This window comes from Cetorhinus maximus, chromosome 15 (assembly GCF_964194155.1).
Source record: "Cetorhinus maximus chromosome 15, sCetMax3.hap1.1, whole genome shotgun sequence".
Classification (NCBI taxonomy): Eukaryota; Metazoa; Chordata; class Chondrichthyes; order Lamniformes; family Cetorhinidae; genus Cetorhinus; species Cetorhinus maximus.
Window position 1 is genome coordinate 59,740,517 of NC_135893.1, and position 12,871 is coordinate 59,753,387.

At 48.1% G+C, this 12,871-nt stretch overlaps 1 protein-coding gene across 1 annotated transcript in view; it reads right to left on the bottom strand.

Annotated features, from left to right (window-relative positions):
• Positions 1-8,632: 8,632 nt before the first annotated feature.
• Positions 8,633-12,871, bottom strand: part of LOC144690288 (sodium/myo-inositol cotransporter 2-like) — a 108,440-nt gene continuing 104,201 nt past the window's right edge. Inside the window, exons 16-17 of the mRNA XM_078557643.1 lie at positions 9,213-9,297; positions 8,633-8,838 (exon numbers count right to left, since the gene is read on the bottom strand). Coding sequence (XP_078413769.1) covers positions 8,633-8,838; positions 9,213-9,297 — 291 coding nt within the window. The remainder of the gene's footprint in view (positions 8,839-9,212; positions 9,298-12,871) is intronic.

Genomic DNA, 12,871 nt, shown 5'->3' on the forward strand with positions numbered 1-12,871 from the left:
TGAAGTGGGTTTGAGGGGTGAGGGCTGGAGGGCTTTAGTTTTTTTTACACTGGGACAAAGTTCCATGGCACCGAGGCACCCGGAGCCCCTGTAGCTGTCTCCACACTTCTTCCCTGGTTGGCTGGCCTGACTCCAGTTCGCACCTGATCCCAGCAATGAACATCCCTCCTTGGTGGGCACTTTCTCCCAAGGCGGATGAGCCGGGCCGGGAATTTTCCTGACTCCCCTTACCCACCTCGAGGATGAAGAATCTGACTTGGACTCAGCAAATTTCTGGCCTCCAGAAGTCCTCTGAGTGCCGGACACCTGGGAAGTCCCTGCCGCTGCCTGCTGTGGATCAGATAGTGTGATGTGCTCATCAGATTATGATCCTGAAGCTACTCTAAGGTGTGTGTCTCTGCACTGGTGGAGGGTGTGGGTGAGGCTGTGATGGGGCTTTAAGGAGGGTGCCTCCAGATTCCTCTTCAGAGGTTTCTTCGGGGCTTGATTGGAGGTGCTGGGTCGTGGACTCCATCGGCTGTTCGGCAGATGTGCCTGCGAAAGCAAGGAGAGATAATTAGTGCATGGCAGTGGCCTGCGAAAGAGGACACATCACTCACAGCATGGTTGTCTGAAGGGTGTTGCACTGCTGGACCCTCACTTGGTAGGGCACCACCGACCTCACAGTCAGCACAGGACTGGTCCCAGTCATCGCCGGCCAGCTGGATGGCTCTGTTTTCAAAGTCCATGAGGACCTTGATTTCAGACATTCCTCCACCAGCCTGTGACCTCTCCCTCTTGTTGTGTGCCAGCTTGTCCTGCATGAATAGAGATGGAGAGAGTGTAAGCAGGACGCCTGCCAGGCCTGGCCTGTATGGGTGGTGACTGTTCCCATGGACGGGATGAGGACAATGATGGTGAGTGTGAGAGAATGAATGGTGATGTCCCTTGAACTGGCAGTGAGTGAGGGCCCTGTGGATGTGTGATGGGTTTGTGAGTGTGTGTGTTGAGAGCGATTAGAGTGACTTACCCTGGCAGAACGGAGGAGATCATTCATCCTCTAGTGGCACTGGGTGGCTGTGCTTTTTTACAGGGCGTTGGCACTGACCACCACTGCCACTGCCTCCCAAGCAGGATTGGTGATGTTGCTGCCCATCCTGCGGCCAGGGGCGGGGGTGGGGGGGTGGTACAGGACATCACAGCAAGTCTCCATCGCATCCAAAAGTCACTCGAGGAACGTGTCATTGAACCTGGGGGCTGTAATCTTTTTGCTTTTCGGGGCCATGTCTTCCATGCAGCAGCCCTGGGCTGGAAGCACTGAGAGGTGTTACACTTTCAAATATGGTGGCCGGCGTGATGAAGCAGCGAGATGATGGCATGGCGGGCAAATGAGAGCCTGCCCGCCATGGAAATGGTGTGCTTCCCGGGAATGCATAATTAATGCGGCGGGTTTGGGACAATATGGCGTCAAAAGCCACCATTGCAGCCAGTGGATAAAACTTTGTTTTACCTGCTTGCTACCGCACTTAGTTCAAATCTGGGACAATTCCGCCCTACAAATCCATCTCCAACCTTGCCCTGTGCCTCTGAGCATATATCACCTTCTTTGTCCCTCAAAGAAACCACTTCATTTCTTACTACCCATGCTGGTAGAAGAGTTTTGGGTTCCCTTTTATGTTGACAGCCATTCTATTCACATATTCTCTCTTTGCCAGTCTTATTCTCTTCTTCACTTCCCCTCTCAAACTATTGTTTCTGACCTGGTTCTCATTTGAAGAATTTACCTGATGTGTATCATACACCCGCTTTTTTTTTGTTTCAACATATTCTCTATCTCCCTTGTCTTCCCAGAGAGCCCTGGTTTTGGTTTCCCTACATTTCACCCTTTTTGGAATTTACCTAGCTTGTACCTGAATACCTCTTCCTTAAAGATCACACATTGTCCTGTTACAATTTTTCCCTGTCAGTCTTTGGTTCCATTTTACCCTGACTAAATGCATTCTCATCGCATTGAAATTAGCCCTCTTCCAATTTAAACATTCTACTTTGGATTGTTCCTTGCTTTTTTGCATTATTAGTCTTAACCTTATGGTATGAATATCACTCATACCCAAGTGCTCCCCGACAGATACTAGGTCCACTTGACCCACCTCATTTCCCAGCACCAGATCCAGCAATGCCTCCTTTCAAGTTGGGTCGAGAAGATACTGATCAAGGAAGCTCTGCTGAACATATTTCAGAAGTTCCTCCCCCTCCTTACCCTTTACTCTAACACTATCCCAATTGATATTTGGATAATTAGTCTCCCAATATCACCACTCTATTGTTCTTGCACATCACTGTAACTTCCCTACCAATTTGCTCCTCTATCTCTCTCTCATTATTCGGAGGCCTAAAGAATACCTCCAGCAGCATGATCATACTAATTTTGTTTTTTAACTCTAACCAAATGAATTCTGTCCCTGTCCCCCTCAAGGACATTTCCTCTTTCTAACACTACAATATCTTCCCTAATCTGTACTGCCACTCCATGTCCCTTTTCCCCTTCCCTATCTTTTCTGAATACTTTATATCCTTGAATATTAAGCACCTAGTACTCATCATTTTTCAGTCATGTTTCCATCATCGCCACTTCATCATATTCCCACACAGTTATTTGTGCTTGTAGCTGACCACACTTTGTGCATTTATATACATGCATTGTAATTCTGTCTTTGCAGAAGTGGTTCAAGAAGGCAGCTCACCACCACCTTATCAAGGACAACTAGGGATGGGCAATAAATGCTGGCCCAGCCAGCGACGCCCACATCCCGTGAATGAATAAAAAAATCCTTCTTAGTCCGTTCTTTTCTAATATGGAACTACTTACTTTTCTAGTACTGACAACCCTCTCACTTTAGGCACCTTATTCCTCTTTTCTATTCCAAATGCTAGTACTTATCTCCCAATTTAATTTAAACCTTCTCCAACCACATTAGCGAACCTCCCAGTGAAAACACTGGACCCAGTCCTGTTGAGGTACAGCTTGTCCCTTTTAAGTAAGTACCTTCTTCCCCAGAACTGTTACCAATGCTCTAGCATCTGAAGCCCTCCCTCCTGCTCATGCTTCAAGCCTTGATACTCTACCTTCCCGCTTCCATTCTCACTAGCGTGTGACACTGTGAGAAATCCAGAGATTACTCCTTTCAAGGTCCAACTTTTTAATTTTCTCCCTAGCTCCCAAAAATCTGACCATAGGACCTCAATACCTGTCCTTTCTATGTCGTTGATACTAACATGTACCACAATTTCTGACTCATTCCCTTCCGGCTGCAGAATATTCTGCACCCTGCCCATGATGTCCTTAACCCTAGCACCAGGGAGGCAACACACCATGCATGGCCCATGATGACGGTTACAGAAATGCCTGTCTGGCTCCCTGACTATGGAATCTCTTACAACGATTGCATTTCAATGCTTTGCTGTTCCCTCCTGTGCAATCCCATGCCCATTGGTGCCATGGTTTGGACTGCACTCCTCCAGGGTGTCATCACTCCCAGCAGCTTCCAGTGCTGAGTAAGGTTGGCACACACCCTGAAGACTCCCGCGTCTCCTTTCTCTTCCTATTCTTCCTGATGCCCACCCATCTATTATCGTAAACTCTTACTGCCTGTGGGATGGCCAATTTCTGGACTGAGGTAGCCAGGAAACCCTCAGCCTCCCTGATGCTCTGCAGTGACTCCAGCTGCCCCTCAAGCTCAGAAATGTTGAGCTCAAGCTGAAGGAGCTGGACACACTCCCTACGCATATAGTCCCCCAAGAGACATGAAATGTCCTGAAGTTCCAACAAGGCATAGGAATTGCAAGCAGCAGGGCTTGGATGCCCATTCATGGTCTGAAAAAGACCTCCTGTTCCCTCTTTAGCATTCTAGATAGAACCTTGTTTAAGTTATGAATTTTAACTATTTTTGTGAAAATTGTTTATTAAACCTCTAATTTGTGGCTACAGTAGAGAAAGAAGAGGTACACACCATTTTTGAAACATTACATCATAACTGAAAGAACCTGTATAACCAAAACAGGATTATGGGGTGAATTTTCTGGTTGGCGGGGGTGGGGGGGTGCGCAGAGCGGGAGCAGGAGCGGGCGTAGGAGCGGGCGTGGGCAGGCACAGACCTGATGGTTGCTCGCGATCGGGTCCATGCCACCATTTTATGTGGGTGGGCCAATTAAGGCCCACCCAGCGTACTTCGCAACTCCCATGCACAGCGGGAGTGGGCGGGCGGGTGGTGGGCACGTTCAGGTCCAATGGCGACCAGGCGGCCTGTATAAAGGAAGGCCTGGCAGCCTTGGAAAGGCTGCCCTCAATGGCTAGGCGAAGGGCTGTGCAGAGGGGCAATGAAATTCATGCAAGTACGGAGGGTAGGACAGCGGGACAGGCCAGGCCGGAGGGTAGGGTAGGGGGCCAGTGTGCCCCTCATTTTTCGGATGACTGCCTTGCTGCCCTCCTCGAGGAGGTGGCAGCACCGTGGGAGGTGCCGGTTCCCCAGGATGGGAGGAGGAGGCTCCCTCCACATGACCAAACGTGCCTGGGAGGAGGTGGCAGAGATGGTGAGCTCCCGCCCTGTGGTGCGGTGCACCTGGATCCAGTGTCAAGTGTCGCAAGCGCTTCAACAACTTGTTTCACTCTAGCAGGGTGAGTACCATGTTGGCATTGGTCATGTAACCCAGCAGGTCAGTTTACCCCCTGCTGCCCTGCCCATGCCCCCAAGTCTGAGTGTAGTGACTGCATTGAATCATTGATGGCATTTGTCCTTTGCTGGGTGGGCCAGCAGATACTGCCCATGCTGAGGTCAGTCTGAGAGGGCGATGAAGAGATGGGTTTTTCCCCTGCACCATGTGTTACACTGAGTCCCGCATGACTGGTTTGGGGGCAACCTGGAGGAGCTGCACCTAGGCACTGTGTTTGAACTCCAGCACATGTCCAAGTCAGGGTGATGACACGCTGGGAGGGGAGCTTCAAGGTGGCGTGGCAACGAACCATCTGCTGCGCTCTGTGCTCCATGTGCTTGCGCCTCCTTGCTATGGAAGGAAAAAACCATGTGGTGCCTAATGTTATGTAGGCAGCATATGTCTAAGCGGGGGGTGCGTGGGAAGCAGGCCTAGCATCTTTGTGTGAGTGTTCGGAAGCAGCGGGATGAGGAGGCTCTGGAACCCTGAGATGTCCCACTCTGGTTGGGGTGGGCTGTGCACGAAGAGAGTCCATATGCAATTTTCACTAATCAATGCTCGTCTCTCATTTTCGGGAGGAGAATGCTCATAACGCGGAAGAGCGTGTGAGGACTGGTGGCGGCCAGGCGCAGATCGCCATTCTTAGCCGCTTCGAGCAGGAGGCCCGGGATCTGGAGAGGCGCCATGCGCCAAGGCCCACTGGTGTCGGTGAGGCCAGGGTGCCACAGCCAGGTATTTATGCCCAACAGTGAGGTCAGCGTTGTTCTCCCAACAGCCATGGCAGTGCTGAATGTTAACTGATTTAATTTTGTGACATAGCTTGACCATTGGTTATGGAAGGATGAGCGCATAATGATCCGGGAGACGGGGATGCACTTTGACATTGTCTCCATGTTAATTGATCCACTGTCCTTGTTCTTCCTTTCAGCATCATCTGAGCAGGGCCGCGAGGAGGAGCAGCAGAGTCCCCCTCTCACACCCGAGGGCCCTGAAGTCTCACCAGCATCACACTATCTCTGCCAGGCAGGCACCAGCGCAGATACTAGCACCTCGGTGGGAATTGGAACTTCGGCTAGTGTCCCGGGGCACAGCGGTGAGGGCACTTCACAGTCACTGGAGGAGCTGGCAGAGACAGAGAGTGTCCATGGCACCAGCAGTCATAGGACTGCAGGAGACCAGGCACATGCTCAGTCGGTGCCTGATGATGTGCCTCTGGAGTCGTCCGCGAAGCAGCAGGCGCAGGAAATGCGGCCGGGAGTGCGGGAGGATCTGGGGGAGATACATGAGGCTATGTTTGGCTTGGTCTCCATTGTGGAGGAGTCTATGTGAATGATCGCTGAAGCAATGAGCCACATATCCGAGCGCCATGCATCCTCCATGGAGACAGTGGCGACTCTCGTGGACAGGCTACTTCAGGAGACCTGTCAGGGATTCCTGGGGATGCGCTCGGACCAGCAAACCCTCACATCAGCATTGACCTCAGCTGGTCAGTGCCAGTGTAGGAGATGGTCTGGGCACCAAGTTTCCCAGCTCGTTGCCCATCCATCCACGGTCAGCAGAGAGGCCTGAAGCGACGTCACGTCAGTGCAGCAGCTGCCTGTCATCTCTGCGGGCTCCTCTCAGGGCACTCCGGATGAGGGCAGCAGCTCCTCCGACACTCTCCCAGTGACCATTGCATCTAGTGAGGCTGCGACGACTGGGGAGTTGCCAGCTGTGGAACTGGCAGATCCCTCCCAGGTGGGGCCAGCACAGGCTCCATGGACCAGAAGACGACCGCCAAGGTCATCGAGGCCAACAGGACAGTAGAGTCAGCAGGTTGTCTCAGATGCCACTCTGAGCGATGGGGCAGCACCAAGACGCAGCACTCGAAAACGTAAACATAAGGCACCTTAGGCACACCACGGGTTTTTCATTGGCGCTTTTGTGTTGGCCTGAGATGAGGTCCTTATGATTTGCTCTGATTTCTAACACTATTGTCTTTTTTTTTTGCATAAATTTGTTTGCTTGACATATTAAATTCAGATATGTTACCATGGCTGAGGGTGCCTCTTTTCTTCTGCAAGGTTTCCAAAAATGTTTGAGTGCTTTGTTGGGCATTCAGCTTTATTAACAAGGTCCTTAGTTACTGTTCTAACTGGGCAGATTTTGCACTTAGGTGTCAAGTATCGAGCCTGCAGCCCAGGCTTGTCCTGGTGGTCCATCTGTGGTGTGCTAGCTGATGGTTCGTTGGAATAAAGCCTCCCGGGTGTCCCTGCCTCCCTGGAGTATGCCCGGGTCAGCGTCTATCCCCTCAGCATTTCCCTGTGCGTGCTCATCCTCGGACTCACTGCTGGACTCATCGTGTGCAGCCGCTGCCACTGCATCTACATCTTCATCGTCCACAGTGTTCCCCATTTCCAGCGCAAGTTTGTGGAGAGCGCAGCATGCAACCACTATCACCGAGACACGACCTGGGGGGTACTGGAGTGCACCCCCTGAGTGGTCCAGGCATCGGAAGCGATCTTGAGAAGACCAATGGCTCTCTCCACCACAGCCCTTGTGGAGGTGTGGCTCCTATTGTACCGCTGCTCAGCTTCTGTTCTTGGCGGAGAGGCGTCATGAGCCACCTTCTGAGGGGATAGCCCTTGTTACCCAGCAGCCATCCATCCAGCCGGGCTGGAGCACTGAAGAGCCCCGGCACCTGGGAGTGTCTGAGGATGTAGGTGTCGTGGGAGCTGCCTGAGTACCTTGCACAGACTTGTAGAATCAGCATCCTGTGGTCACACACTATCTGCATGTTCATGGAGTGGAAGCCCTTCCTGTTGACGAAGGCACCGGGCTCACCTGCTGGCGCCTTGATGGCCACATGTGTACAGTCTATTGCACCCTGGCACGGGGGAAGCCAGCAATGGCCGCGAAGCCTCTGGCTCGCTGTGCCTGACTTGCCTGGTCCAAACAGAAGTGGATGAAGGTCAATGCACACCTGAACAGAGTGTCTGTAACCTGCTTGACACAAGTGTGGACAGCTGATTGGGAGACACCGCAAAGATCACCCACTGAGCCCTGGAAGGAGCAAGAGGCATAGAAGTGGAGGGCAGCTGTGACCTTCAGAGCCGCTGGCATGGGGTATCCACCCACACAGTTAGCAGAGATCTCAGGCCCAATCATCTGACAGATATAGTTGACTGTCTCCCTTGGGAGACGGAGCCTCCTTCAGCACAGCACCTCTGACATATTGAGGTAGCTGCTTCACTGCCTGTATACCCTGGCAGCAGGATAGTGGTGTCTTCTGCGGCCCCTTCCACCTTGGACTTCCAGTTGGCCCTGCGCCCCTTGTGCCTGTGCCTCTCCTCCACTGGAGGCTGAATGTGCACTCCTGGCCTCCTCCCCCTTTGAGCCCTCCCTTCCTCCTCAGAGGAGCTGCCTCCATTGGACAGGCTAAGGGAAGGCTTCCTGAAACCTGCAGGCCCAGAAAAGATTCCTCACTGCAGAGTGCTGACCTGAAGGTTAAGAGTCCAGACAAAGCAGCTGGAATGCGTTTTGAAGTACTGCAGATCACACAGACAAGTTTCAATAGCTTTGAAAAATAAATACTGCACGCTCGTGACCCCAGTGAGACCTCTTATCCCACCCGTGGATGAGGTTTATACAAATCTCTCCTACCATCTGCCCATTGCACAAGTTGCGACCCAAAGATTGCACGGGCGCCGAAAAATCAGCGTCGAATGGTGAGTCAAGGGCTATAAGTGGCCCGTTAATTAATGGCAAGTGCGCGTTGGACATCATTGCGCACCCACCCAGCGAAATATCGCCCGCCCCCACACGCCAATGGCAAAATTCTGCCCTATAAATCCTCCAATCAGACGCTGGAAATAAAATCTGATATCCACAGTGTCACTTTTCACTTTGGGAGTTTCAAAAAAATACCAGTGCCACTCTGCAAACATAAAATTATTTTATTGTCTTAAGCAAAATAACAGTAAAGAAAGAGAGTAGCACCCAGACAAATGACTAAATTAACATTTACGAAGTGGCGCATACAAGGGTCCTCATATAGTGAGGCGACATACGCTTTTTCAGAGCTGATAAAAGAAACATCCTTATGTTTTGGTTCCATCCCACAGATCCACCACAAGAAGCGCACTGCCCTTGATTTCATTGTCTGTTCACCTGGCAGAGAATAAGTAGTATTGTAATTGATTGCAGAATTCTTATTTAATACCCAACTGGAGCTACTGTTTGAAATTTCCATCACATGGTCATCTTGCATGTTGCTCCTTACAACTCCAACTCCTTATGTTACTATAACTACTGCATTCTTAAGTGAATTTCTAATCTTCCCACCTTAAATCATCTCATGTGTTTTAGTACCAATGTGATCCATTTGATGGTCCTGTCTAAAGTCCTCATCCTCCTCAAACAGTCAGTTGTTCAAATTTGTTAGGGTAATTTGTTCTGAATATTCCTGTTCTAGCTTGTCCAGTATTCTCCCTGATCTCTGTGTCTATTCATCTCTCCTTACTCTACCACTGGCAGTTACTTACCTCTCATTGGTGTCACTAATCTCTGAAGCTCCTGCTCCAGAAGCTTCTCTCCCTCTCTGATGTGTTTGATTGTGGCCAACTTCACCTTAGGTTTTAAGATCTTAAATTTACATAATGTCAGTTAGTGACTCTTCCCAATGATGGATTTATCCATGTTAACATCTGTTACTCTTACTATAAGCGTTAGTTAAATTCATCTACTTAAATTTTAATTAATCTGCTCCTCCTTCCTGTTAGGGAAGTATTGTCTTATCACTTTTCAGAAAGCTTTTGTCAAGGTGCTATATGTTAACATACAAGAGAAAGTCTGTGAGATAGGAAACATAGGAGTAGTTGGCCATTTAGCCCTTGAACCTGTTCCACCATTCAGTTAGATCATGGCTGATCTATGACCTAACTACATATACCACCTTTGCCCCATATCCTTTAATGCCTTTTGTTAACAAACATCTATCAATCTCAGATTTAAAATTAACAACTGATCTTGCATTAATTTCAATTTGCAGAAGAGAGTTCCAAACTTCTATTACCTTTTACACGTAAATTGTTTTTCAATTTCACTCCTGAAAGATCTGGTTGTAATGTTTAGACTATACCCGTGTCATGATGATATAATGTGTGCATGTGTAATATTAATCTTTAATTTCATCAGCTGGTCAAATATATATTGAACTTCTTTAAAAGGACTTTTTTAAAGCAAGCAAACACTGACCTTAAGATGGCTGCCACAGGTTACCTGACACATCTGGTATTACAAGTTGGTCAGTTTCTGGAAGTTTCCAATGTGAATTACAATTAGGACATGCCAAGGCAAATCTTGGAATTTCACACTAGCTAATGTCAGGAATCACTTCAAATGTGAACTGAAACTATAACTGCCTCACACCATTTGCATTTCTATAAAGCTACCTTTCAGGCAGTGACAGAAAGTCTACTGGGACAATGGTTAGATCGAAGATGCTCTTCCTAGCTCATCACAGGGAAGAATGGTCCATTGAGAAGTAATGGCTGGGACATTAAAGAAACTAATCACCTAGGCCATAATACAATAGCTAAGATCTTTCTAGACATGAGCTAATCAATTAACCTCTCTGGGATACCCAACTCATTATGGAGAGATCATGTGACTAGAATAATCATTTTGAATTGTTTTTATTCCAGCACCCTGGTTGCCTTTGGGCAGTCTAGAAGAAAGAGTCTGCAAATGGAGCAGTAACACCATCTCTCTCTCTCCCTGTTCTCAAATTCAGAGCCCTATCTCTGTTACATTTTTGGAATCCACCACAGAGATAGAGAATTTCAATCAAAAGGAAGCAAAGGTAAAATAGGATCTAATTTTCAAAAAGACTGATTATGATCGCGCATGCTCGATGGAGTGCACTTTGACAGTTGGGGAATCCCCCCCCCCAGCAAAGGAAGTGCATAGCGCTTCCTGTCGGGTGGCCTGCTGGGCGGGCCTTAATTGGCCCACCCACTCAAAATGGTGGCGGGGCCCGTTTTGGCGGCGGCGATCGGCTGCCCACCCGCCACCAAGCCGGTGGGGCCCACCCACCCATCAAGGGCAAAATTCTGCCCACTATCTCCAGAAATTGCAGTTTACATCAGCCTCAGCCCCACTGGACTTTTAAAACCACCGTGAAGAAAATCTGCCTCAGTCACAAACACCAGCAAAGGATTCATAAACAGTGAACTCTCTATTTTCTACCTTTTATCATTGACTCTTAATTTGGGAAAAAAGTTAACCTCCTCTTCTGATAACTTGTAATACTGCATGCTTGTGAGTATGTGTGTGTGTTGTGAAGGTTGGGACATGTGTTTTTCTTTGTTACTATCTTTGTATCTTTACCTGGGTGGGTTATTAGCACAATAAAAACATAAGCTTTTTGTGTTTAAGTTCAAGAAAGCCTGTTAGACTGAGTTCTTTGCAATCAGCACATAAATGGTTAAATCACACTGAATTAACACTTTCATCATACAGCCCATCACATCTGCACCGACTCTCCAAATGAGTGTTATGACCGAGTGCCATTGCCCTGCCTTTTCCCCGTACCCCTGCACATTGTTTCTATTCAAATAATCATCTAACGCCCTCTTGAATGCCTCGATTGAACCTGCCTCCATCACACTTCCATGCAGCGCATTTCAGACCCAAACTACTTGTTGTGTGAAAAAGTTTTTTCTCACGACACACTTGCTTCTTTTGCAAATCACTTTAAATCTGTGCCCTTTTGTTTTTGACCCTTTTACGAGTGGGAACAGCTTCTCCCTTTCTACTCTATCTAGCCCCTTCATGATTTTGAACATCTCTATCAAATCTCCTCTCAGCCTTATTCTCTCCAAGGAGAACAGTCCCAACTTTCCAATCTATCCCCATAGCTGAAGTTTCTCATCCCTGGAACCATTCTTGTAAACCTCTTCTGCACTCTCTCCTGTGTTCACATCCTTCCTATAATATGGCGCCCAGAACTATACACAATACTCCGGCTGAGCTCTAATGAGCATCTTATATAAATTCAGCATAACCTCCTCGCTCTTGTACTCTATTCCCCTATTAATAAAGCCCAGGATACTATATGCTTTATTAACTGCTCTCTCCGCCTGTCCTGCACCTTCAATGATCTATGCACATATACACTCAAGGCTTTCTGCTCCTGCACCCACTTCAAAATTTCACCCCTTTTTTATATTGTCTGTCCATGTTCTTCCTACCAAAATGCATCACCTCACACTTCTCCACATTGAACTTCATCTGCCACCTATCTGCCCAGTCCACCAACTTGTCTATGTCCTCTTGAAATTCCACACCGTCCTCCTTGCAATTCACAATGCCCCCAAGTTTTGTATCATCTGCAAACTTTGAAATTGTCTCCTGCACACCAAGATCTAGATCATTAATATATATCAGGAACAGCAAGGGTCCCAAAACCGACCCCTGGGGAACTCCACTACAAACGTTCCTCCAGCCCGAAAAATATCCATTGAGCATTACTCTCTGCTTCCTATTTTTCAGCAAATTTTGTATCCACATTGGTACTGTCCCTTTTATTCCATGAGCAATAACTTTTCTCTAAGTCTGTTGTGTGGCACTGTGTCAAGTGCCTTTTCAAAGTCCATGTATATCACATCAACAGCCTTACCCTCATCGACCTTTTCTGTTACCTCTTCAAAAATCTCCAGCAAGTTAGTTAAACACAAATTCCCCTTTAGGAATCCATGCTGGCTCTCCCTTATCAGCCATATTTTTCCATGTGACCTCTAATTCTATCCCGAATGATCTATGTACATGGAGCTCCACTGTTTCTAACTCTTCATCACTTAGAAAACAGTCTGTTCTATCCTTTTTAGGTCCAAGTGGATGGCCCCACATTTGCCTCCTTGAAACCCATTTGCTACAGTTTTGCCATTCACTTAATCTTTGCAATTTTATTAGAAGGTAGATCCTAGGGTGGATAAAGAATTAACTGCATTCTCAAAGGCAGAAGTTTGTTATTGATGGTAATGTTTCTGCATGGAAACCAAGTACTAATGGAGGCCCACAGAGATTAGTGTTATGACTGTTGCATTTCACCAACTATGTTAATGATCTGGATAAAGGCCTTGGTGAAGTTCTAAGCAAGTTTGTGGTGAATGAGAAAAAAAATTGCAATCAGATATGATTG